The 27,448-nt window shown below is 46.9% G+C and overlaps 1 protein-coding gene and 1 long non-coding RNA gene across 2 annotated transcripts; one reads left to right on the top strand and one right to left on the bottom strand.

The window, feature by feature from the left end:
- On the top strand, positions 1-27,448 carry LOC134919136 (uncharacterized). Its single transcript, XR_010177455.1, has 3 exons — positions 1-200; positions 26,986-27,135; positions 27,245-27,448. It is a non-coding gene; the product is annotated as an uncharacterized LOC134919136 (long non-coding RNA).
- Positions 25,658-27,421, bottom strand: LOC134919120 (uncharacterized). The gene is made up of 3 exons (XM_063920415.1): positions 27,271-27,421; positions 26,983-27,195; positions 25,658-26,368 (listed from the first exon to the last, which is right to left on the bottom strand). Exon 3 carries the CDS (start codon positions 26,355-26,357, stop codon positions 25,689-25,691), a length of 669 nt encoding a protein of 222 aa, XP_063776485.1. The 5' UTR covers positions 26,358-26,368; positions 26,983-27,195; positions 27,271-27,421; the 3' UTR covers positions 25,658-25,688.

The raw sequence follows: 27,448 nt of genomic DNA, 5'->3' as shown, positions 1-27,448 counted from the left end.
GTCTGGAGTGCGACTGTGCGACTGGGTTCTCTCCAGTAATCCTGTCCAGATTCTGCCTTATCTACATCTTGGAGACTTCCCTGCAGTTTGCTGGTTCATGTGCCTTGCTTCAGGACTTCTAACCCTGCCGGTTCAGCATCTGCATTCCTGGACTATTATTTGCAGTTTGTTTCCATTCCTGCCTGATTACTCCGTTTTTGGTATGTTATTTTTCCCCTGCTTGATCTAAACCCGGATATCTTCATGTTGATTTCTCATCTATGTTTAACCTGAAATATACCAATATTCAAGCATAACCTTCCTCCTTGTTTATTTTACCTGCCATTACTATTATTTGGAAATATCGTGTTTTGTTCCATGTAATCAAGGATCCAGTTTATATATATTTTTTACTACCACTTTTTCCACAATAAACCTTACTTAGGGGGTAATTCCAAGTTGATCGCAGCAGGACATTTTTTAGCAATTGGGCAAAACCATGTGCACTGCAGGGGGAGCAGATATTACATTTGCAGAGAGAGTTAGATTTGGGTGTGATGTGTTCAATCTGCAATCTAATTTGCGGTGTAAAAATAAAGCAGCCAGTATTGACCCTGCACAGAAACAAAATAACCCACCGAAATCTAACTCTTTCTGCAAATGTTATATCTGCCTCCCCTGCAGTGCACATGGTTTTGCCCAATTGCTAACTTTCTTGCTGCTGCGATCAACTCAGAATTACCCCCTTAATTTTCACCTGGCTTCAGCTGACATCATTTCAAGTACGCACACACAGAGAACCCTAGAAATCGTTACAGTAATGGGCATTACGGTGTGTGGCATAATATATCACGGACATCGCGGTGTGTGTCATAATGTGTCAGGCATTACGCTGTGTTGTATGCTATATCATGGGCATTGTGGTATAATGTCTCAGGATCATTGTGGTGTGTGTCATACTGTGTCACAGACATTGTATGTGCTATAATGTATCAGGGGCATTGCAGTGTGTAGCATAATGTATAACGGGCATTGCGATTCCTGTCATAATGTGTCACGGGCATTACGGTGTGTGGCATAATGTGTCGGGGGCATTACAGTGTGCATATTGTGTCGTGCATTATTGTGTGTGGCATAATGGCTAAGGCCATTGCAGTATGTGGAATAATGTATACTGGGCATTACTATAAGGAGGAAAAATGACAAATAATGTAAGGGGCATGAATCAGGATTATTTTTCTTTCCTGTGGTGGCTAATGTCTGGGCGTGCAGGTTGCAAACTGGGGTATAAGGTAGTCTTTTACTGCAATGCCACGCCCCTTTACATGAAGCCACGCCCATTTCAATGAAGCCACACCCCTTGCATATTTGTCCCTTTACTAGTGCCAATTATGGGGGTATGGGGGGGGGGGGGGAGGTGCCGAAGGATTTTTTGGCTGGGGGGAAAAAAATTTCTAGTTACGCCACTGATGGCTCCCTATGTGAATGGTTAAGTGACTGTGCACAGCTGCATTTAGAAACATGCCCACGACATTCCCAGTAGACACAACATCTCAATGAGCCTTTTTAGCCATCCCCTTGTTACTTCCCAGTCACCATCCAGGAACACCCTAACATTTCTGATACCATATGTCAGTAAAAAAAATCTGTACTGCGACTCAACACCTGATCTATAGTTGTACACAAAGGCTGCCACAGATGCTATTTTAACACAGAGGATGTGCGAAATGGGTGTGGTTCGTTTTATCGACAGTGCCTAGGTCGACAATGTTTAGGTCGACCACTATTGGTCGACAGTCACTAGGTCGACATGGATGGAAGGTCGACAGGGTTTCTAGGTCGACATGTGCTAGGTCGACAGGTCTAAAGGTCGACATGAGTTTGTTTGTTTGTTTTTTTGGTGTCGTTTTCTTCGTAAAGTGACGGGGATCCCAAATTAGCGCACCGCGTCCCCTCGCATGGCTCGCTTCGCTCGCCATGCTTCGGGCATGGTGCCTTCGCTCCGCTACCGCTTTGCTCGGCACACTTTACCGTTCCAATCGTAGTCGACATGGATCGTTAAGTATGAAAAAATAAAAAAAATGAAAAAAAAATAAAAAAAAAACTCATGTCGACCTTTAGACCTGTCGACCTAGCACATGTCGACCTAGAAACCCTGTCGACCTTCCATCCATGTCGACCTAGTGACTGTCGACCAATAGTGGTCGACCTAAACATTGTCGACCTAGGCACTGTCGATCTTCAGACCGGATCCCGTGCGAAATATAGGATTTTAATTACCTACCGGTGAATCATTTTCTCGTAGTCGTAGAGGATGCTAAGGTCCACTTTAGTACCATGGGGTATAGACGGGTCCACCAGGAGCCATTGGCAATTTAAGAGTTTGAGAGTGTGGGCTGGCTCCTCCCTCTATGCCCCTCCTACCAGACTCAGTCTAGAAACTGTGCCCGAGGAGATGGACATCTTCGAGAGAAGGATTATACACAGATAGTGGCGAGATTCACACCAGCTCACACATACAAGGCACGTCAAGCTAACGAGCTTGAAAAACTTCAGCAATAGCTGAAACATTACTTACCTAGTAATAATGCAGAACATAACTAACAACAAAGTTGTACTGAACTAAATAACAACTGCACGAACACGAAGCGCTGGGCGTGCGCCCAGCATCCTCTACGAACTACTAGAAAAGGATTTACGGGTAGGTAATTAAAATCCTATTTTCTCTTACATCCTAGAGGATGCTGGGGTCCACATTAGTACCATGGGGATGTACCAAAGCTCCCAGAATGGGAGGGAGAGCGCGGAGGCTCCTGCAAAACTGATTAACTGAACTTCAGATCATCAGAGGCCAAAGTATCGAACTTGTAGAAGTTTGCAAACATTCCCAACCAGTGGCAGATCCAGCGGGGGGGGGGCACACGGCCCGTGCCCCCCCTGTCGTTTGTGCCTCCGTCCCCCGTCGTCATTACATCCCCCGGCGCCGCACAGGGAGATGACGGGCTCCCGCTGAGATAGTTACCAGCGGGCGCCCGTCTCCCTGCACAGCGGTAGCCGGAGGCCGGAGCTCAGTACTGTGCTCCGGCTTCCGACGCTGTCACTGTGCGGCGTGCGCTATGGGAGAGACGTCAGTCATGACGTCTCTCTCATAGTGCTGAGGAGAGGACTGCAGCGGAGATCTGGAAGCGGGAACGGGTCCTGGTAAGTATGTGTTTTGTCTTTTTCGGTGCAGCGGGGGCATTACTACTGGGGGCATCAACAAGGGACATTACTACTGGGTGGGGGAGCATCTACTGGGGGCATTACTACTGGGGGCATCAACTAAGGGCATTACTACTGGGGGGGCATTACTACTGGGGGCATCAACAAGGGGCATTACTACTGGGGGCATTATTACTGGGGAAGCATCTACTGGGGGCATTACTACTGGGGGGGCATTACTACTGGGGGCATCAACAAGGGACATTACTACTGGGTGGGGGGGCATTACTACTGGGGGCATTACTGGGGGAGCATCTACTGGGGGCATTACTACTGGGGGCATCAACAAGGGGCATTACTACTGGGGGGGCATTACTACTGGGGGGCATCAACAAGGGACATTACTACTGTGTGGGGGGGAATTCTTAGTGGGGGCATTATTACTGGGGGAGCATCTACTGGGGGCATTACTACTGGGAGCAAACTACTAGGGTCATAACTGCAGGGGCATTACCACTGGGGGCATAGCTACTAGGGCGCCAAATGACTGGGGGCATTACTACAGGCAACATTACTACTGGGGGCAATACGAGCATTGCATAAGGGGCACCACTACTATGGGGTCTATATAAGGGGCACTACCAGTACAGTGGACATTGCATAATGAGCGCTACAACTGTGGGCATTGTATAAGAAGTGCCACCTCACATGCACCGAAGTCGCACGCCCCTTCCATGGTGCCCCCCCTATCATTTTCTTCTGGATCCGCCCCTGTTCCCAACAAACAGAAAAAAGTAACTTGCGCCCCTGCTGCAGCTTAGTACCAACCCCCAAGAGCACTAATCCTTGAAACAATATACAACACAATATGTGGAGTGGTTCATAAGCGCTGCAGGTCGCTGATCCAAAAAATCAATTTGTCCCAGTTCAAGTGGTCATAATCCAACTTCTTAGGTCACAGAGATTCCCCAACTTCTCCCACCACACGGTTTTCCAAAGGTTCACACCTTTTGACTAACCTCCTTGGGGTGGGGTATATACATCAAAAGGTTTCTTTAGGCAATTTCCTTGTATACATTCATTTCACAGGATCGAGATTGTCACAGCCCCGTCCCTCAAATAGGGAACTCACCTTCCAGTAATGCCTTGAACGGTTTCTTTGCTGCTGGTGAACCCCGGGTTTCCACTGGTATTCTCCAGTATTGAGTAGATATGTGGATAAAAAACAGCGGATATCCAACAAAATGCACAATTTTATTGTATCCTATAAGGATATATACATAAAAAATGGACAGTCCAATAATAAAATAATATATAAAATGACAATAAAAACAATAAATGCTCCCTAGGTCTGTTGGCAATTGCTTACACCCCCAAATACCACAAGGTACCAACCACTCCAAAAAATGTGCAAATAGCTTTTAGTTAAAAACCGAGTGTTGGTCCTCTTAGGTTATTATTAGAGATGAGCGCCTGAAATTTTTCGGGTTTTGTGTTTTGGTTTTGGGTTCGGTTCCGCGGCCGTGTTTTGGGTTCGAACGCGTTTTGGCAAAACCTCACCGAATTTTTTTTGTCGGATTCGGGTGTGTTTTGGATTCGGGTGTTTTTTTCAAAAAACACTAAAAAACAGCTTAAATCATAGAATTTGGGGGTCATTTTGATCCCAAAGTATTATTAACCTCAAAAACCATAATTTACACTCATTTTCAGTCTATTCTGAATACCTCACACCTCACAATATTATTTTTAGTCCTAAAATTTGCACCGAGGTCGCTGTGTGAGTAAGATAAGCGACCCTAGTGGCCGACACAAACACCGGGCCCATCTAGGAGTGGCACTGCAGTGTCACGCAGGATGTCCCTTCCAAAAAACCCTCCCCAAACAGCACATGACGCAAAGAAAAAAAGAGGCGCAATGAGGTAGCTGTGTGAGTAAGATTAGCGACCCTAGTGGCCGACACAAACACCGGGCCCATCTAGGAGTGGCACTGCAGTGTCACGCAGGATGGCCCTTCCAAAAAACCCTCCCCAAACAGCACATGACGCAAAGAAAAAAAGAGGCGCAATGAGGTAGCTGTGTGAGTAAGATTAGCGACCCTAGTGGCCGACACAAACACCGGGCCCATCTAGGAGTGGCACTGCAGTGTCACGCAGGATGTCCCTTCCAAAAAACCCTCCCCAAACAGCACATGACGCAAAGAAAAAAAGAGGCGCAATGAGGTAGCTGTGTGAGTAAGATTAGCGACCCTAGTGGCCGACACAAACACCGGGCCCATCTAGGAGTGGCACTGCAGTGTCACGCAGGATGTCCCTTCCAAAAAACCCTCCCCAATCAGCACATGATGCAAAGAAAAAGAAAAGAAAAAAGAGGTGCAAGATGGAATTGTCCTTGGGCCCTCCCACCCACCCTTATGTTGTATAAACAAAACAGGACATGCACACTTTAACCAACCCATCATTTCAGTGACAGGGTCTGCCACACGACTGTGACTGATATGACGGGTTGGTTTGGACCCCCCCCAAAAAAGAAGCAATTAATCTCTCCTTGCACAAACTGGCTCTACAGAGGCAAGATGTCCACCTCATCTTCACCCTCCGATATATCACCGTGTACATCCCCCTCCTCACAGATTATCAATTCGTCCCCACTGGAATCCACCATCTCAGCTCCCTGTGTACTTTGTGGAGGCAATTGCTGCTGGTCAATGTCTCCGCGGAGGAATTGATTATAATTCATTTTAATGAACATCATCTTCTCCACATTTTCTGGATGTAACCTCGTACGCCGATTGCTGACAAGGTGAGCGGCGGCACTAAACACTCTTTCGGAGTACACACTTGTGGGAGGGCAACTTAGGTAGAATAAAGCCAGTTTGTGCAAGGGCCTCCAAATTGCCTCTTTTTCCTGCCAGTATAAGTACGGACTGTGTGACGTGCCTACTTGGATGCGGTCACTCATATAATCCTCCACCATTCTATCAATGTTGAGAGAATCATATGCAGTGACAGTAGACGACATGTCCGTAATCGTTGTCAGGTCCTTCAGTCCGGACCAGATGTCAGCATCAGCAGTAGCTCCAGACTGCCCTGCATCACCGCCAGCGGGTGGGCTCGGAATTCTGAGCCTTTTCCTCGCACCCCCAGTTGCGGGAGAATGTGAAGGAGGAGATGTTGACAGGTCGCGTTCCGCTTGACTTGACAATTTTGTCACCAGCAGGTCTTTCAACCCCAGCAGACCTGTGTCTGCCGGAAAGAGAGATCCAAGGTAGGCTTTAAATCTAGGATCGAGCACGGTGGCCAAAATAAGAATTTACTTACCGATAATTCTATTTCTCGGAGTCCGTAGTGGATGCTGGGGTTCCTGAAAGGACCATGGGGGATAGCGGCTCCGCAGGAGACAGGGCACAAAAGTAAAGCTTTTACAGGTCAGGTGGTGTGTACTGGCTCCTCCCCCTATGACCCTCCTCCAGACTCCAGTTAGGTACTGTGCCCGGACGAGCGTACACAATAAGGGAGGATTTTGAATCCCGGGTAAGACTCATACCAGCCACACCAATCACACCGTACAACTTGTGATCTAAACCCAGTTAACAGTATGATAACAGAGGAGCCTCTGAAAGATGGCTTCCTAAACAATAACCCGAATTAGTTAACAATAACTATGTACAAGTATTGCAGATAATCCGCACTTGGGATGGGCGCCCAGCATCCACTACGGACTCCGAGAAATAGAATTATCGGTAAGTAAATTCTTATTTTCTCTATCGTCCTAAGTGGATGCTGGGGTTCCTGAAAGGACCATGGGGATTATACCAAAGCTCCCAAACGGGCGGGAGAGTGCGGATGACTCTGCAGCACCGAATGAGAGAACTCCAGGTCCTCCTTTGCCAGGGTATCAAATTTGTAAAAATTTACAAACGTGTTCTCCCCTGACCACGTAGCTGCTCGGCAGAGTTGTAATGCCGAGACCCCTCGGGCAGCCGCCCAAGATGAGCCCACCTTCCTTGCGGAATGGGCCTTAACAGATTTAGGCTGTGGCAGGCCTGCCACAGAATGTACAAGTTGAATTTTGTTACAAATCCAACGAGCAATCGACTGCTTAGAAGCAGGTGCACCCAACTTGTTGGGTGCATACAGTATAAACAGCGAGTCAGATTTTCTGACTCCAGCCGTCCTTTAAATGTATATTTTTAAGGCTCTGACAACGTCCAACAACTTGGAGTCCTTCAAGTCGTCTGTAGCCGCAGGCACTACAATAGGCTGGTTCAAGTGAAACGCTGATACCACCTTAGGGAGAAAATGCGGACGCGTCCGCAGCTCTGCCCTATGTCGAATGGAAAATTAAATAAGGGCTTTTATAAGACAAAGCCGCCAGTTCAGATACTCTCCCGGCCGAAGCCAGGGCCAGTAACATAGTCACTTTCCATGTGAGATATTTCAAATCCACATTCTTTAGTGGTTCAAACCAATTGGATTTGAGGAATCTAAAACTACATTTAGATCCCACGGTGCCACCTTAGGCACCACAGGAGGCTGTATATGCAGTACTCCTTTGATAAAAATCTGGACCTCAGGGACTGAGGCCAATTCTTTTTGGAAGAATATTGATAGGGCCGAAATTTGAACCTTAATAGATCCCAATTTGAGACCCATAGACAATCCTGATTGCAGGAAATGTAGGAAAACGACCCAGTTGAAATTCCTCCATCGGAGCACTCCGCTGCTCGCACCACGCAACATATTTTCGCCAAATACGGCGATAATGCTTCGCGGTGACTTCCTTCCTTGCCTTTATCAAGGTAGGAATGACTTCTTCTGGAATGCCTTTTCCTTTTAGGATCTGGCATTCAAACGCCATGCCGTCAAACGCAGCCGCGGTAAGTCTTGAAAAAGACAAGGACCCTGCTGAAGCAGGTCCCTTCTCAGAAGTAGAGGCCACGGATCGTCCGTGACCATCTCTTGAAGTTCCGGGTACCAAGTCCTTCTTGGCCAATCCGGAGCCACTAGTCTTACTCCTCCTTGCCGTATAATCCTCAATACCTTTGGTATGAGAGGCAGAGGAGGAAACACATATACCGACTGGTACACCCAATGTGTTACCAGCGCGTCCACAGCTATTGCCTGCGGATCTCTTGACCTGGCGCAATACCTGTCCAGTGTTTTGTTGAGGCGAGACGCCATCATGTCCACCATTGGTTTTACCCAACGGTTTAATAGCATGTGGAAAACTTCTGGATGAAGTCCCCACTCTCCCGGGTGAAGGTCGTGTCTGCTGAGGAAGTCTGCTTCCCAGTTGTCCACGCCCGGGATGAATACTGCTGACAGTGCTATCACGTGATTCTCCGCCCAGCGAAGGATCCTGGCAGCTTCTGCCATTGCCCTCCTGCTTCTTGTGCCGCCCTGTCTGTTTACATGGGCGACTGCCGTGATGTTGTCCGACTGGATCAACACCGGTCTTCCTTGAAGCAGAGGTTTCGCCTGGCTTAGAGCATTGTAGATTGCTCTTAGTTCCAGAATGCTTATGTGAAGAGACTTTTTCAGGCTCGACCACACTCCCTGGAAATTTCTTCCCTGTGTGACTGCTCCCCAGCCTCTCAGGCTGGCATCCGTGGTCACCAGGATCCAATCCTGCATGCCGAATCTGCGGCCCTCCAATAGATGAGCCTCCTGCAACCACCACAGAAGGGATACCCTTGTCCTCGGCGACAGGGTTATCCGCAGGTGCATCTGAAGATGCGACCCTGACCATTTGTCCAACAGATCCCTTTGCATGGAATCTGCCGAAAGGGATTGCTTCGTAAGAAGCTACCATTTTTTCCCAGGACTCTTGTGCATTGATGTACAGACACCTTTCCTGGTTTTAGGAGGTTCCTGACCAGGTCAGATAACTCCTTGGCTTTTTCTTCGGGAAGAAAAACCTTTTTCTGAACTGTGTCCAGAATCATCCCCAGGAACAGCAGACGAGTTGTCGGCATTAATTTGGATTTTGGAATATTCAGAATCCATCCGTGCTGCTTTAGCACCTCTTGAGATAGTGCTAAACCCATCTCTAGCTGTTCTCTGGACCTTGCCCTTATTAGGAGATCGTCCAAGTATGGGATAATTAATACGCCTTTTCTTCGAAGAAGAAATATTATCTCGGCCATTACCTTTGTAAAGACCCGAGGTGCCGTGGACAAACCAAACGGCAGCGTCTGAAACTGATAGTGACAGTTTTGTACAACGAACCTGAGGTACCCCTGGTGTGAGGGGTAATTGGAACGTGGAGATACGCATCCTTGATGTCCAAGGATACCATAAAGTCCCCTTCTTCCAGGTTCGCTATCACTGCTCTGAGTGACTCCATCTTGAACTTGAACTTCTTTATGTACAGGTTCAAGGACTTCAGATTTAGAATAGGCCTTACCGAGCCATCCGGCTTCGGTACCACAAAAAGAGTGGAATAATACCCCTTCCCTTGTTGTAGAAGAGGTACCTTGACTATCACCTGCTGAGAATACAGCTTGTGAATGGCTTCCAAAACCGTCTCCCTTTCTGAGGGGGACGTTGGTAAAGCAGACTTCAGGAAACGGCGAGGTGGCTCTGTCTCTAATTTCAACCTGTACCCCTGAGATATTATCTGCAGGATCCAGGGATTTACCTGCGAGTGAGCCCACTGCGCGCTGTAATTCTTGAGACGACCGCCTACCGCCCCCGAGTCCGCTTGCGAAGCCCCAGCGTCATGCTGAGGCTTTTGTAGAAGCCGGGGAGGGCTTCTGTTCCTGGGAAGGAGCTGCCTGTTGCTGTCTCTTCCCTCGTCCTCTGCCTCGTGGCAGATATGAATAGCCCTTTGCTCTCTTATTTTTAAAGGAACGAAAGGGCTGCGGTTGAAAGGTCGGTGCCTTTTTCTGTTGGGGAGTGACTTGAGGTAGAAAGGTGGATTTCCCGGCCGTAGCCGTGGCCACCAAATCCGATAGACCGACCCCAAATAACTCCTCTACGCATCGCCTGTCCACTGTCGTGTCCATAAAGCTCTTCTGGCCGAAATGGACATAGCACTTACCCGTGATGCCAGTGTGCAGATATCTCTCTGTGCATCACGCATATAAAGAAATGCATCCTTTATTTGTTCTAACGACAGTAAAATATTGTCCCTGTCCAGGGTATCAATATTTTCGATCAGGGACTCTGACCAAACTACCCCAGCACTGCACATCCAGGCAGTCGCAATAGCTGGTCGTAGTATAACACCTGCATGTGTGTATATACCTTTTTGGATATTTTCCATCCTCCTATCTGATGGATCTTTAAGTGCGGCCGTCTCAGGAGAGGGTAACGCCACTTGTTTTGATAAGCGTGTTAGCGCTTTGTCCACCCTAGGAGGTGTTTCCCAGCGCTCCCTAACCTCTGGCGGGAAAGGGTATAAAGCCAATAACTTCTTTGAAATTAGCAGTTTTTTATCGGGGCACCCCCCGCTTCATCACACACGTCATTTAATTCTTCTGATTCGGTAAAAACTACTAGTAGTTTTTTCACACCCCACATAATACCCTGTTTAGTGGTACCTGTAGTATCAGCTAAATGTAACATCTCCTTTATTGCCAAAATCATATAACGTGTGGCCCTACTGGAAAATACGGTTGATTCGTCACCTTCACCACCGGAATCAGTGCCTGTGTCTGGGTCTGTGTCGACCGACTGAGGCAAGGGGCGTTTTACAGCCCCTGACGGTGTTTGAGGCGCCTGGACAGGCACTAATTGAGTGTCCGGCCGCCTCATGTCGGCAAACGACTGCTTAAGCGAGTTGACGCTATCCCGTAATTCCACAAATAAAGGCATCCATTCTGGTGTCGACCCCCTAGGAGGTGACATCCTCATATTTGGCAATTGCTCCGCCTCCACACCAATAACGTCCTCATACATGTCGACACACACGTACCGACACACAGCAGACACACAGGGAATGCTCTATACGAAGACAGGACCCACTAGCCCTTTGGGGAGACAGAGGGAGAGTCTGCCAGCACACACCAAAAAGCGCTATATATGACAGGGATAGCCTTATGATTAAGTGCTCCCTTATAGCTGCTTTTATATTAATATATTGCCATTTATTTTGCCCCCCCTCTCTGTTATACCCTGTTTCTGTAGTGCAGTGCAGGGGAGAGACCTGGGAGCCTTCCTGACCAGCGGAGCTGTGACAGAAAATGGCGCCGTGTGCTGAGGAGATAGGCCCCGCCCCTTTTTCGGCGGGCTCGTCTCCCGCTATTTAGTACATTTAGGCAGGGGTAAATATCTCCATATAGCCTCTGGGGCTATATGTGAGGTATTTTTAGCCTTTTTAAAGGTGTTCATTTGCCTCCCAGGGCGGCCCCCCCCAGCGCCCTGCACCCTCAGTGACTGCCGTGTGAAGTGTGCTGAGAGGAAAATGGCGCACAGCTGCAGTGCTGTGCGCTACCTTAAGAAGACTGCAGGGGTCTTCAGCCGCCGATTCTGGACCTCTTCTTGCTTCAGCATCTGTGAGGGGGCCGGCGGCGTGGCTCCGGTGACCATCCAGGCTGTACCTGTGATCGTCCCTCTGGAGCTTCATGTCCAGTAGCCAAGAAGCCAATCCATCCTGCACGCAGGTGAGTTCACTTCTTCTCCCCTCTGTCCCTCGTTGCAGTGATCCTGTTGCCAGCAGGAATCACTGTAAAATAAAAAACCTAAGCTAAACTCTCTAAGCAGCTCTTTATGAGAGCCACCTAGAATTGCACCCTTCTCGGCCGGGCACAAAAATCTAACTGGAGTCTGGAGGAGGGTCATAGGGGGAGGAGCCAGTACACACCACCTGACCTGTAAAAGCTTTACTTTTGTGCCCTGTCTCCTGCGGAGCCGCTATCCCCCATGGTCCTTTCAGGAACCCCAGCATCCACTTAGGACGATAGAGAAAATGTAGTGCTCTGATTTCAACAGATTGACCACCCGTGAATCCTTGTTAAGCGAATTAAGGGCTGCATCCACAAGTCCCACATGCCTAGCGGAATCGCTCCCTTTTAGCTCCTTCAATGCCTCCAGCTTCTTCTGCAAAAGCCTGATGAGGGGAATGACCTGACTCAGGCTGGCAGTGTCTGAACTGACTTCACATGTGGCAAGTTCAAAGGGCATCAGAACCTTGCACAACGTTGAAATCATTCTCCACTGCACTTGAGACAGGTGCATTCCACCTCCTATATCGTGCTCAATTGTATAGGCTTGAATGGCCTTTTGCTGCTCCTCCAACCTCTGAAGCATATAGAGGGTTGAATTCCACCTCGTTACCACTTCTTGCTTCAGATGATGGCAGGGCAGGTTCAGTAGTTTTTGGTGGTGCTCCAGTCTTCTGTACGTGGTGCCTGTACGCCGAAAGTGTCCCGCAATTTTTCTGGCCACCGACAGCATCTCTTGCACGCCCCTGTCGTTTTTTAAAAAATTCTGCACCACCAAATTCAAGGTATGTGCAAAACATGGGACGTGCTGGAATTTGCCCATATTTAATGCACACACAATATTGCTGGCGTTGTCCGATGCCACAAATCCACAGGAGAGTCCAATTGGGGTAAGCCATTCCGCGATGATCTTCCTCAGTTGCCGTAAGAGGTTTTCAGCTGTGTGCGTATTCTGGAAAGCGGTGATACAAAGCGTAGCCTGCCTAGGAAAGAGTTGGCGTTTGCGAGATGCTGCTACTGGTGCCGCCGCTGCTGTTCTTGCGGCGGGAGTCCATACATCTACCCAGTGGGCTGTCACAGTCATATAGTCCTGACCCTGCCCTGCTCCACTTGTCCACATGTCCGTGGTTAAGTGGACATTGGGTACAACTGCATTTTTTAGGACACTGGTGAGTCTTTTTCTGACGTCCGTGTACATTCTCGGTATCGCCTGCCTAGAGAAGTGGAACCTAGATGGTATTTGGTAACGGGGGCACACTGCCTCAATAAATTGTCTAGTTCCCTGTGAACTAACGGCGGATACCGGACGCACGTCTAACACCAACATAGTTGTCAAGGCCTCAGTTATCCGCTTTGCAGTAGGATGACTGCTGTGATATTTCATCTTCCTCGCAAAGGACTGTTGAACAGTCAATTGCTTACTGGAAGTAGTACAAGTGGGCTTACGACTTCCCCTCTGGGATGACCATCGACTCCCAGCGGCAACAACAGCAGCGCCAGCAGCAGTAGGCGTTACACGCAAGGATGCATCGGAGGAATCCCAGGCAGGAGAGGACTCGTCAGAATTGCCAGTGACATGGCCTGCAGGACTATTGGCATTCCTGGGGAAGGAGGAAATTGACACTGAGGGAGTTGGTGGGGTGGTTTGCGTGAGCTTGGTTACAAGAGGAAGGGATTTACTGGTCAGTGGACTGCTTCCGCTGTCACCCAAAGTTTTTGAACTTGTCACTGACTTATTATGAATGCGCTGCAGGTGACGTATAAGGGAGGATGTTCCGAGGTGGTTAACGTCCTTACCCCTACTTATTACAGCTTGACAAAGGGAACACACGGCTTGACACCTGTTGTCCGCATTTCTGGTGAAATACCTCCACACCGAAGAGCTGATTTTTTTGGTATTTTCACCTGGCATGTCAACGGCCATATTCCTCCCACGGACAACAGGTGTCTCCCCGGGTGCCTGACTTAAACAAACCACCTCACCATCAGAATCCTCCTGGTCAATTTCCTCCCCAGCGCCAGCAACACCCATATCCTCCTCATCCTGGTGTACTTCAACACTGACATCTTCAATCTGACTATCAGGAACTGGACTGCGGGTGCTCCTTCCAGCACTTGCAGGGGGCGTGCAAATGGTGGAAGGCGCATGCTCTTCACGTCCAGTGTTGGGAAGGTCAGGCATCGCAACCGACACAATTGGACTCTCCTTGTGGATTTGGGATTTCGAAGAATGCACAGTTCTTTGCTGTGCTGCTTTTGCCAGCTTGAGTCTTTTCATTTTTCTAGCGAGAGGCTGAGTGCTTCCATCCTCATGTGAAGCTGAACCACTAGCCATGAACATAGGCCAGGGCCTCAGCCGTTCCTTGCCACTCCGTGTGGTAAATGGCATATTGGCAAGTTTACGCTTCTCCTCCGACAATTTTATTTTAGGTTTTGGAGTCCTTTTTTTTCTGATATTTGGTGTTTTGGATTTGACATGCTCTGTACTATGACATTGGGCATCGGCCTTGGCAGACGACGTTGCTGGCATTTCATCGTCTCGGCCATGACTAGTGGCAGCAGCTTCAGCACGAGGTGGAAGTGGATCTTGATCTTTCCCTAATTTTGGAACCTCAACATTTTTGTTCTCCATATTTTAATAGGCACAACTAAAAGGCACCTCAGGTAAACAATGGAGATGGATACTAGTATACAATTATGGACTGCCTGCCGACTGCAGACACAGAGGTAGCCACAGCCGTGAACTACCGTACTGTACTGTGTCTGCAGCTAATATAGACTGGTTGATAAAGAGAAGATGTCTATGTAACTATGTATGTATAAAGAAGACTGAAAAAAATCCACGGTAGGGTGGTATACAATTATGGACGGACTGCCTGCCGAGTGCAGACACAGAGGTAGCCACAGCCGTGAACTACCGTACTGTACTGTGTCTGCAGCTAATATAGACTGGTTGATAAAGAGAAGATGTCTATGTAACTATGTATGTATAAAGAAGAATGAAAAAAAACCACGGTTAGGTGGTATTACAATTATGGACGGACTGCCTGCCGAGTGCAGAGACACAGAGGTAGCCACAGCCGTGAACTACCGTACTGTGTCTGCTGCGACTGGATGATAAATGATATAAAAAATATATATATCACTACTGCAGCCGGACAGGTATATATTATATATTATATAATGACGGACCTGCTGGACACTGTCTGTCAGCAGAATGAGTTTTATTTTTATAGAATAAAAAAAAAACACACAAGTGAAGTCACACGACGAGTGTTTAACTTTTTCAGGCAATCACAATATAAGTATACTACTAACTATACTGGTGGTCAGTGTGGTCAGGTCACTGGTCAGTCACACTGGCAGTGGCACTCCTGCAGCAAAAGTGTGCACTGTTTAATTTTAATATAATATGTACTCCTGGCTCCTGCTATAACCTATAACTGGCACTGCAGTAGTGCTCCCCAGTCTCCCCCACAATTATAAGCTGTGTGAGCTGAGCAGTCAGACAGATATATATAATATTATATATAGATAATAGATGATGCAGCACACTGGCCTGAGCCTGAGCAGTGCACACAGATATGGTATGTGACTGACTGAGTCACTGTGTGTATCGCTTTTTTCAGGCAGAGAACGGATATATTAAATAAACTGCACTGTGTGTCTGGTGGTCACTCACTATATAATATATTATGTACTCCTGGCTCCTGCTATAACCTATAACTGGCACTGCAGTAGTGCTCCCCAGTCTCCCCCACAATTATAAGCTGTGTGAGCTGAGCAGTCAGACAGATATATATAATATTATATATAGATAATAGATGATGCAGCACACTGGCCTGAGCCTGAGCAGTGCACACAGATATGGTATGTGACTGAGTCACTGTGTGCTGTGTATCGCTTTTTTCAGGCAGAGAACGGATTATAAAGTAAACTGCACTGTCCTCACTAGTAAACTCTCTCCACTCAGTCTCTACACTTCTACAGTAACAGTACTCCTCCTAGTCAGCTCCAGTAAATCTCTCTCAGTCTCTTATAATCTAAATGGAGAGGACGCCAGCCACGTCCTCTCCCTATCAATCTCAATGCACGTGTGAAAATGGCGGCGACGCGCGGCTCCTTATATAGAATCCGAGTCTCGCGATAGAATCCGAGCCTCGCGAGAATCCGACAGCGTCATGATGACGTTCGGGCGCGCTCGGGTTAACCGAGCAAGGCGGGAAGATCCGAGTCGCTCGGACCCGTGAAAAAAAACATGAAGTTCTGGCGGGTTCGGATTCAGAGAAACCGAACCCGCTCATCTCTAGTAATTATACGGTAAATGAAGGAACACCATGCGACCTGGGGTATACAGAAGACACACCGACGCGTTTCGGATTAAAGATCCTTCCTCAAGGTGTCTTTCCAAGCCCAGCAGTCAGACATTTATGCCCCCTGCTCGCCACTCCCAGCCTTATTGACAATCACATTTGTTTTGTATGTAAACCTACAACACCGCCTTATTCCTCACATATTCCCACATATCTACCATACTCCTTAATCTAAACACATTCTTATTAACTTTTTATCCTCCTTGACACAGAAATTCACTGCTCAAAACGACTTTAAACGTTAATTGGTAAACAGCCTAAAATGGAACTGGATCATAACTTGGACGTTTTCAATGTGAAAGTCCGGATTTTCTATCCGTCTTTTCAAACAAACTTTTCTTATCCCCTTCCGTTACCCACAAGTCCTTAAAGAGTTTGAGAAACTTTATTTGTATTATCGCCGCTCCACACACGGTTCTGTGTTGCACACGCTGCATAGTCCTTCTTCCTGTCTATGGAACGCAGCGTGTCTGTGTACCGCGATCACGTGACTTCCGTTTTTCCCGGAAGTGCGGGTCATTCAGTCCGTCTTGTGGAACGCAAATGTCAGAAGGCTTGTTTGTATGCAATTCAGTCACCCTTTGTTTTAATACATCTCCATGGCAGCACAACGAGTTCACATAGAGAATCAGAAACAAAAATGATTAGTTTTACAATAAGTGAAATACAGACACATTTCCATACAACTGTTTATAGAAAAAACACTTCAATGCAGAAACCATTTAGTTTCAAAGTCGATATTTAGACCTTTTGGGTCTAGAGTCTGCCTTTCATAGATCATACGCATCTCTATCTTAGCCAGCTTGATTTCGCCATAATTTGTTCTCCACACTTTTTATTCCACCAAAGTTGACCAGATGTTTGATATTACACATGTGTTTTCTTAAAATGTAAAGACACATTGTGGGTTTCCATACCTTTTTTTATATTGCGTACATGCTCCGCCATGCGGGTTTTTAGCATTCGGGTTGTACGCCCTATATACTGGGCACCACATGAGAATTCGAGCAAATATATACAATTTTTGGTGTTACAGGTAACAAAGTCATTAATGGTATATGTTACCCCAGTTTGATTAGATTTATAATGGACAATTTTACTCTGTTTACTCACACATGTGCGGCACATAATACATGTGCCGCACCTAAAGAAACCCTTAGATGTGTTTCTAGTGAGCATCTTTGGGGGGACACTCACGCTTCTCACCACACTTTCTTTAACATTCTTAGCCCTTCTATAGACAAATTTTGGGGTTTGAGATACATAGTCTTTCAGTAAAACATCCTTACTAAGGATGGACTAGTGTCGTCTAATAATTTGTTCCACCTGTCTATATTGACTATTTTATCCTGTAATAAATGGAACATTGTTTTCAAACACATTTTTGTTTCCAGGTATTTTTTCAAGCATATTAGCCCGATTACTCGTACCACTCTCAATCATTGCAACTTGTATTATTTCTTTACTGCAACCTTTTGCTTCAAACTGATCTCCTAGTTCGCGTGCTTGTTTCTAATATACTGCCACATCCGAACAATTTCTCCTTATTCTATGGAACTGGCTCATAGGGATACTCCTTAGCCAGTTCCTGTGGTGGTTACTGGAACAGTCAATAAACAAATTACAGTCTGTACTTTTAGTGTGGTTGCTTGTTTTAATCACATCTTTCTCAATATATACCCTTAAGTCCAAAAAGTTTACTTCAACTTCACTGATATTGAAAGTAAGTTCTATCTTCAATGTATTACTGTTAAGATGTTTACAAAAAATATCTAATGAGGTACGATCTCCACTACAGACAAATATTATGTCATCTATATACAGGTTCCAGGCTACCAGACTGGCTCCCAGCTCATGGCCATTCCAAACTTGCTGTTCCTCCCAATGAGCCATGAATAAATTTGCATAACTGGGAGCCAGCCTGGTACCCATGGCTGTACCGGTCTGCTGCATATAGAATGAGTCATCATACCAAAAGAAATTGTTGTGGAGAATGAGTGCTGTCTCCTCCAAAACAAAATTCCTCTTTTCCTCTGGTATACTATTTCTCTCCATAAAGAACGATAAGGCCTCTAGTCCTAATTTGTGGTCTATAATCGTATATAAGGACGTGACGTCCGCCGTCACCAATAGAAAACCAGGTTGCAAACATGTTCGACCCAGACCAAGTTGCTACTCGACAAAGTTGTAATGTCTAGACACCCTAGGCAGCCGCCCAGGAAGACCCCACCTTACGAGTAGAGTGGGCCTTAACAGACTTAAGACACAGCAATCCCGCCGTTGAAAATGCATGCTGGATAGTGAACCTGATCCAGCGAGAGATAGTCTGCTTAGAAGCAGAACACACAATTTTCTCGGGATCATATAGTACAAAAAGAGAGTCCGATTTTCTGTGACCAGCAGTCCTCTTCACATAGATATTCAGAGCCCTTACCACATCTAAGGACTTAGATTAAATTGAGGAGTCAGTAGCAACTGACACCACAATAGGTTGGTTGATGTGAAATGCTGACACAACCTTCGGAAAAAACTCATGACGTGTCCGGAGCTCAGCTCTATCTTCATGGAAGATCAAATAGGGGCGCTTACAAGACAAAGCCCCCAACTCTGACACACGTCTAGCAGAAGCTAAGGCCAACAAAGTGACAGCCTTCCACGTAAGAAACTTGACCTCTACCTCTTACAGCAGTGATTTTCAACCTTTTTTTACTCGCTGCACACTGAATAATATTTTAAGATTGTCAAGTCGCTCCATCTGTTACCCACAGAAAAAAACAAAACACCCACATTGGCCCTCACAGTAAAAAAAACAACACGCATACATTGGCCTACACAAAAAAAACAATCACATTGCTCCCCACATAAATCACGTTACTCACACATAAATCAATCACATTTCTCCCCACATAAATCCTATTGCTCCCCATATGAATTATTGACATTGTTCCCCCAATAAATCCATAAATCCTTATTCTCCCCACATAAATCTTATTGTTCCCCACAGGAGAAATAAAATAACAAATATTACTGGTCAGGTGTCCTCCTCCCTGTCTCTCAGTGGCGGGGGGTTATTCATAGTGGAGTGCTGCTAAGCAGCGGGCGGTCGGGCAGGTGTGGAATTGGGTGGGCAAGGAAAGCTGTGTATGCAGGCAGGAACTGGAAGATGTGTATGCGGGTAGGCTGGCTGGTGTCCATGACCTATGATATCACACCGCCGCATTTTCAAGGCATAGGTCAAGGTCGGAGCACGACTGAGCCTGGGCCAACAGTTCACTCTGAAGGTACAGTAAGCTGCTCTGGCTCCATGGCACACCTTGCAACTCATCGCGGCACACTGGTGTGCCACGGCACACTGGTTGAAAAAGCCTGTCTTACAGAGGCTCAAACCAGTCAGACTGGAGAAACTGTAACACCACGTTAAGATCCCATGGTGCTGTAGGTGGTACAAAGGCTGCATGTGCAGAACTCCCTTCAAAAAGGTCTGAACCTCAGGGAGGGCAGACAATTGTTTCTGGAAGGAAATGAATAGGGACGAAAATCTGGACCTTCACAGATCCTTCTTGGATTCACACCAAGAGACATGCACTTGACTGGCCCGTTTTCTTAGAAGATGGGCCTCCTGAAGTAGACCGTTGTATATAGCTCTTAGTTCTAGAATGTTGATATGAAGGCTGACATCCGAAATTGACCACCTTCCTTGGAAGGTCTCCACTTGAGTGACTGTGCCCCAGCCCCGGAGGCTTGCATCCATGGTTAGAAGGATCCAGTTCTGAATCCTGAACCTGCGGCCCTCCAGTTGGAGCCACCAGAGGAGCAAAATCCTGGCCTTTGGCACCAGATGAATTCTCAGGTGCATGTGCAAATTAGATCCTGACCACTTGTCCAGGAGATCCAGTTGGAAGGACCAAGCATGAAACCTTCCGTACTGGAGAGCCTCGTAAGAATGCATTGATGAACCGACACCCGGGCTGGCTTCAGGACATCCCGGACCATTGTTTGTATCACCAACATTTTTTCCAGTGAAAGAAATACCCTCTGTACTTCCGTGTCGAGGATCATCTACAGAAAGGACAAGCTCCTGGTTGGTTCCAAGTGTGATTTTGGAAGGTTCAAAATCCAACCGTGGACACTGAGAAGATCGATCGTGACAACAATGGACAGCAATAGTTTTTCCCTGGATGATGCCTTTATCAGCAGATCATCCAGATATGGAATGATATTCACCCCGTCTGCGAAGGAGAACCATCATCTCTGCCATCACCTTGGTGAATACTCTCGGTGCCGTTGAGAGGCCGAATGGCAGGGTCTGGAACTGGAAATGACAGTCCAACAAGGCAAAGCGGAGATACACCTGATGCGGCAGCCAGATCGGAATGTGGAGGTACGCATCCTTGATATCCAGGGATACCAGGAATTCTCCCTCTTCCAGACTTGATATCACCGCTCTTAGAGACTCCCTTTTGAACCTGAACTCCTTCAGAAAGAGGTTTAGTGACTTAAGGCTTAGAATGGGCCTGACCGAACCATCCGGTTTCGGTACCACGAAAAGGTTCGAATAGTAACCCTTGTTGTGCATACGAGTTGGTACAGGCACAATGACTTGTGTCTCCACCAACTTCTGGACTGCGGCTTGTAGGACTGTCTTGTCTGCCAGCAGAGCTGGTAAACCTGATTTGAAAAATCGGTGACGGGGGAGATTTTGAAACTCCAGCCTGCACCCCTGGGACACAATATCTCTCACCCAGGGATCCAGGCCGGATGACACCCAGACGTGACTGAACTGCATGAGTCTCGCTCCCACTGGCCCCACCTCCGGGGCCAGCAGTCCACCGTCATGCGGAGGACTTTGGTGTATCTGAAAAAGGTTTCTGTTCTTGGGAACCTGCCGTAGCAGGTCTCTTGGTCTTGGGCCTACCTCCCCGAAAGAAGGTGTTGGACGGCCTGGCCTTTCTGGGCTTCGTAGTCCGAAAGTGCTGTGATGTAGGTGAAGAAAACGGTTTCTTTAGAGCAGGAGCAGCTGAGGGAAGAAAGGGTAACTTACCCGCTGTAGCCGTGGAAATCCACGCATCTAGCGCTTCCCCAAAGAGAGCCTGACCTGTATACATTAGGGACTTCACTCTTTTCCTGGATTCTGTGTCGACAGACCATTGACGTAGCCACAGTCCTCGCCGCGCTGAGACCGACATGGAAGAAATTCCTGCAGCCATAGAACTCAGATCTTTCATGGATTCCACCAAAAATCCCGCTGAATCCTGAATGTTGCACAAAAATAAGCCAACATCATCCTTATCCATAGTATCCAAATCTTCAAGTAAGGTTCCAGACCACTTTACTATAGCTTTGGCAATCCAAGCACTGGCAATAGTGGGACGTAGTATAGCCCCTGAAGCCGTGTACATGGATCTGAACGTATTATCAATCTTATGATCAGCCGGCTCTTTCAAGGCAGTAGATCTCGGAACAGGCAACACCACCTTTTTTGAAAGTCTGGATACTGACGCGTCAACAATAGGCGGGTTTTCCCATTTTTTCCTATCCTCAACAGGGAAAGTAAATGCCACCTGAACCCTCTTAGGGATCTGGAATTTTTTCTCAGGGTTTTTCCCAAGCCTTTTCAAAAATAGCATTTAATTATTTTTTTACGCAGGGAAGGTTAGCGAGGCTTTCTTATTCTCAGTGAAGTAAGCCTCCTCAACCTGCTGAGGTGGTGTATCATTAATTTTCAACACATCCCTACTAGCCTCTATCATAATCTGCACCCCTTTAGCAAGAGATGCTGTCCCCCGTACCCCATCATCACCGTCAGAATCTGTATCGGTGTCATCCTGCATAACTTGTGCTAAAGGACGCTTGTGGGAGTAAACAGCAGGGGGAGCTGTGGTACCTGAACTGGGCCAGGCTGCCATATTCTGATATTCTGCAGCACCTGGGTAGCAGATTCATTTTGTGCAACCCTCTGTGAAATCTGAGAAATCATATTTTTGACAGAGGATAACCATTCCAGCTCCCTTGCTGGAATCTGTGCTAAATCAGTGCAATCCTGATTACATGGAAAGGGATCATCTTGAGAGGACAAATCCTCTGCAGCATATGACACAGAGTCCCTGGACATTGCTATTGGTGACCACAAACACTCCACACACACACAGGGGATACAGACAGAGTTTCTCAACAAGAATGGCAAGAGAGACACAGAGATTGGAGCCAACCCACACACAGCACTATTATACATATAAGGGAGACCCCTCATGAACGCTGACTGTGTACCTTAATAGGTTACACAGCCGTTTAGCAGCCTTCCACCCCCCCTTCTACAACCCCCTGGTACCGTGAGAGATAGCTGGAGATTGCTGTGGAGGGACTTGCTTCTTTCCTGGACAGCGCTGTGCAGGCAGGAAAATGGCACTGAACGCTGCTGGGTCCGCTCTGAGAAACTCCACCCCCAAAATGGCGCTGTCTTCAGGCTCTTCATAGGATTATACTGGCCTGAGGATTAATGCTGGCTGAGATCCAGGGACCCCGACAGGCTGTGTGACCAGTGGCACTGGCTCAGGGCGCCCCTCACAGCACCGCACTATGTACCGCTGAGCCTCCCGGAGTGCAGTTAATACTGTGCTCCTACCCTGATGCCGCCATCTTCACACCGGCCCACCGCTTGCTAGGGGGGCCAGTGTCTCAATCGCCACAATCTTCAGGTCTGTAAGGGGGTGGCGGCATGCTGCTGGGAGAAACGATCTATCCCCTCTGGAGCTCAGTGTCCAGTCAGCGGAGACAGTGGTCAGACCCCGCAGGGCGGACACTACTCCCCCCCCTAAGTCCCTAGCTGCAGGGAGGCTGTTGCCAGCAGCCTCCCTGTAAAATAATAAACTCTAAAAAATAACTTTTAATAAGGAAACTCTGGACAGCTCCCCTAGCTGTGACCGGCTCCTCCGGGCAGATTTTCTAAACCGAGTCTGGTAGGAGGGGCATAGAGGGAGGGGCCAGCACACACACTCAAACTCTTAAAGTGCCAATGGCTCCTGGTGGACCCATCTATACCCCATGGTACTAATGCGGACCCCAGCATCCTCTAGGACGTTAGAGAAATACAGCCCCTGGGATTTGTATAAAGACGGCAACTACACACACATTTGCAGCATCGATGCTGATCCGCAAACCATTGACTACTCCAGTAATTCTATGGTCACTCAGAATGGCCACTGCAACTGAGATGGCGGAGATGTTTTTCCTGCATACATGATCACACTCTTCGGCTGGTATGCGCTTCCCTGAAAACAGCTCTGTCACACCCGCATTTTTCCTGCTCCTCCCCGTTACCTCCCACAAAACGCTTGCGCTCTGTTAATCACTTTCAGGTGATTCCTCACTGCAAGCATAATATCAATTCACCTGCTGCATGTGCGCATTGTGGCAATGATGCATACTCGCTCAATTGCAAAAACATTGGCATAGATTACAACTAAGGGGTAAATTTACTAAGCTCCCGATTTTGACCGAGATGCCGTTTTTTCATCAAAGTGTCATCTCGGTAATTTACTAAACACTAATCACGGCAGAGATGAGGCCATTCGTAATTTTTTGCAAGTCCAAGTTAAAAATTACGAATGAATACACCATCGGTCAAATTACGCCTGTTTAGATATGAATCTCGGTCATTTACTAACCATTCGTAATTGTAATTGCTGCCGTGAAAATGCATTCGCGGCCGCGAAAAATTACACATCGTAATTTTTTCCTAAAAAAAAACGCGCCAGCATTTGAAAAGCGTGTTTACATGTGTACTCAATTATCCATTACTCACACCTGAATGTTTGGCCCTATAAAAGTGTTCCAGGCACATTTTGAACTTCTCTCACTCTGAAATGGCGGCTGTGGTGTGTGCCAATGATTTTTTGTTTGCTGTGGGATACCTTAGACTGCTCCATGAGGCTTCCAGGAATCAGGCCCTGGTAAGTGAACATGGTCAACAGGTTGTCCAGGTACCGCGGAGGCTGCGCCAGCCTCGTTTTTTTAGAGGGCGTTTAAACTTAAATGCATTGTCCGATGATAGGGTCATACAGATGTTCCGCTTAAATAGAACCAACATTTTCCACCTGTATGACCTTGTCAAACTGGGCATAGACCCTGAGACAGCACGCTCTCGCTCTGTCTCAGGCCTACACAAACTCCTGGCTGTGTTACACTTTATGGCTACTGGGAGCTTCCAGGCTGTGGCAGGCGACGTCATTGGTATCTCACAGCCCACCTTTTCAAGATATTTGAATCAGGTGAGTCTAAAAATACATAGGCGGTTATGTCTAAGTGTTGCTTCTGTAAGTACAAACAACACAGTATTGTAGAGAATACCTAACATGACACTCACCTTAGCTTGTTTAATGTCCACTCAGGTTTTGGATGTGTTGGAGCCACACATTAATGCCTCAATCTGCTTCCCTACCGAGGAGTCGGAGTGGAGTGCTGTCAGGGTAGCTTTCTATGAGCTTGCTGGCATGCCCAATGTGCTGGGGGCCATAGATTGCACACACGTTCAGCTGAGATCACCTAAGGGCCGCCAATATATATATACTAATAGACATCTGGCACAATCAACTAATGTCCAGGTGGTCTGTGATGCAAACCTAAAAATTATGAGTGTTGTTGCAGGTTACCCTGGTGGCTGCCATGACTCCTTCATCCTCAGTCAGTCATCGCTCTTCGATAAATTTGAGGACGGACAAATGCCTGATGGCTGGCTGTTGGGTATGTTTAAAATGTTTTGTGTGTATGTCTTTTAACCACAAACTCGAGTTTTGATTAGGTGAAAGAATAATCTACCATATGTACTAATGTTGACTATATCTGTTTTTCAGGTGATGGGGGTTACGGCTGCTACTCTTGGCTCCTTACTCCATTGTCCCAACCTGATTCTCCTGCTGAACACAGTTACAATCATGCACATAAGGCTACGCGGAATGTGATAGAAAGATGTTTTGGTGTGCTGAAGTCACGGTTTCGGTGTCTGGATAAATCTGCAGGCCTTTTGTTGTATAGTCCCTCAAAGGTGACTAGAATTGTGTTCTGCTGCTGTTTTCTCCATAATCTGTGTTTAACCCAACATCTGGCACATGATGAGGGAGAAAGCAGTCAGCAAGCAGAGGAGTTAGACCCATCTGGTGACAGTGTGAGTACATATGTAGGGAGGCAGGTACGGCAAGAAGTGATCCTGCGCTATTTTTCAGGTCAGTTTTAGTAGGCTGTAATTATCCTTGACTAAACACTTTCCACTACTTTCTATTGTGTGTTTTGTTACTTACTGTTTGTTGTTTATAGTGGTGTGTACATTGTACTTAGTTTATGCTAAAAATACATTTTCAGTCATTACCCATGAAAAACATACATACATACAGAGCAGCTTCGACAATGTTTGAGACGGACACAGGAAGTTGTGTGTTTGTCAAATACAAATTTTTATTTTGCAAATCACATTGGGGTTATTTTTTCCGCTTGTGTGTGCTGGGTGCTGTGCTTTGTGCTGGCTCACTGGCACGTGCTCTGGAGGAACGCCGAACAGGGGAGGTTACTGGCGTTTGGATAGGGGTCGTGGTCCCCGAGCTGGAGGTTACTTGGTGAGCTCCCATCAATGTAATATTGCTGCTCAAATTATTAAGGCTTGCAATCAGTTGAGTGTTGGTTGCAGTGTGGCTGGCTACAATCCGGGATAACGACTCATTCACAACCTGGTTGTGCTGAATGAGCTGAACGAGTGCCTGCTGATGGCGCTGTTGCTCATCTATGATGCGCGTTAAATGAGCAAGCATTTGGCTGTTGTCAGCCCTTATTTGCTCCATTGAGGTTGCCATTCGCCCTACTTGTACAATCAGTCTGCCCGAGTTGCGACTAATGCGCGGTAGATGATGGGGCAGACTGGCAAGGTGTTGTGTATGTGCGGTCAGGCTGGCATTGCTTTGGGCCTGTTGGCTTGTCCAACTGGCCCAAAAGTCATCTGGTATTTGGGTTGGGGGCGGAGCTTGTGCCAGTTGTGGACTGATGGAGGCTTGGGGGATATCCTGCAGCTGTATTGGCTGGCTTGGGTCAACAGGTGTAAGTTGCAGTGTGATGGTTGCCTGTTGGTCTTGTCCCTGCTGGTCCACGTCGGCCATCAAGCTGTGCTCTGTATGGGGTGGCCAACATGCAATGTTTATTTGTCTAATTTTTTAAAGGCTACTTCTACACATTACTACATTCATAATACTCCATTTGTATAGTTTTTGGCGTTGATTTTCAAAACTTATAATGTTTTTTTTGTTCAAAAACATATATACCAACACAGGCGGCCACATAGACAGATTTGCATACTCCTCACCTAACTACCTCCCCTCCACAGCATTACAGTGTTATATCACCTCCCCTGACCACGATATAGACTGCTTACCTGGATAGTCCAGAGGAGCGGAGCATGTAAGCCATCTACATACTGGACAGGGGAGATGTGTGAACACTATAATGTTGTGGATGCTGTTTTTGTTTTGCTATTTTATTGGCATTTTATTTTAATGTGCACGTGTGTGGCCTAAATTTAAACAAATGTCTGTTATTTATTAAAAATGATGTTGGCGAGATCATCCACTAAGACCTTAAAATAAAAAACATTTTTACCTTTAGCAATTGAAGACGTAACATCACATTGCTTGTTCTGGAAAACATGTAATCTCAAAACCAACTAACAACATATTAACTGTACTGTGTATATTATTGCCTATGTGTTTAATTTCTGTGTTTACTCACCAGATAACTGAGGTGATCGGGGCTCATCACTCTGCGAACTCGCCAATAGTGCCAGTGGTGGCTGGGGTGACACTGCCGAAATGCGTCGCCTGGGTGGGGATGATGGAGCAGCAGATTCCGTGCCAAGACGCCGTGTCTTACTTGGCCTCCTGGGTAAGTGGCCCGAGCCCTGTGATGGGCGCCTTACAGGAGGTCGGCTTACAGAAGCAGAACCTATGTGAAAATATAAACATTAATATTTTGTACTTCTATGTGTTTTCAGAATATGTGACTACAGTGAAGTCTTACCTGCAATCCCAGCCTCATCCTGACTTGTCTGAGGCCTGTCTGGCCTGCTGGTCTGTGGGACTGTTGAAAAAGTGGACCAAACATTATTACCATGCTTTGTGTAAAAATAACCACTGCAAAGCCTTAGTGTACTGTAACCATCTATTAGGTATTGGATAAACAATTAATTTCTGATTAA

Source organism: Pseudophryne corroboree, chromosome 1 (assembly GCF_028390025.1).
Source record: "Pseudophryne corroboree isolate aPseCor3 chromosome 1, aPseCor3.hap2, whole genome shotgun sequence".
Classification (NCBI taxonomy): Eukaryota; Metazoa; Chordata; class Amphibia; order Anura; family Myobatrachidae; genus Pseudophryne; species Pseudophryne corroboree.
Note: the sequence above shows the minus strand (reverse complement) of the source record. Positions and strands in the feature narration are given on the sequence as shown.

Coding starts and splice junctions, on each gene's coding strand:
- LOC134919120 (XM_063920415.1), bottom strand. CDS start 26,357: ATGGCCGACGTGGACCAGCAGGGACAAGACCAACAGGCAACCATCACA.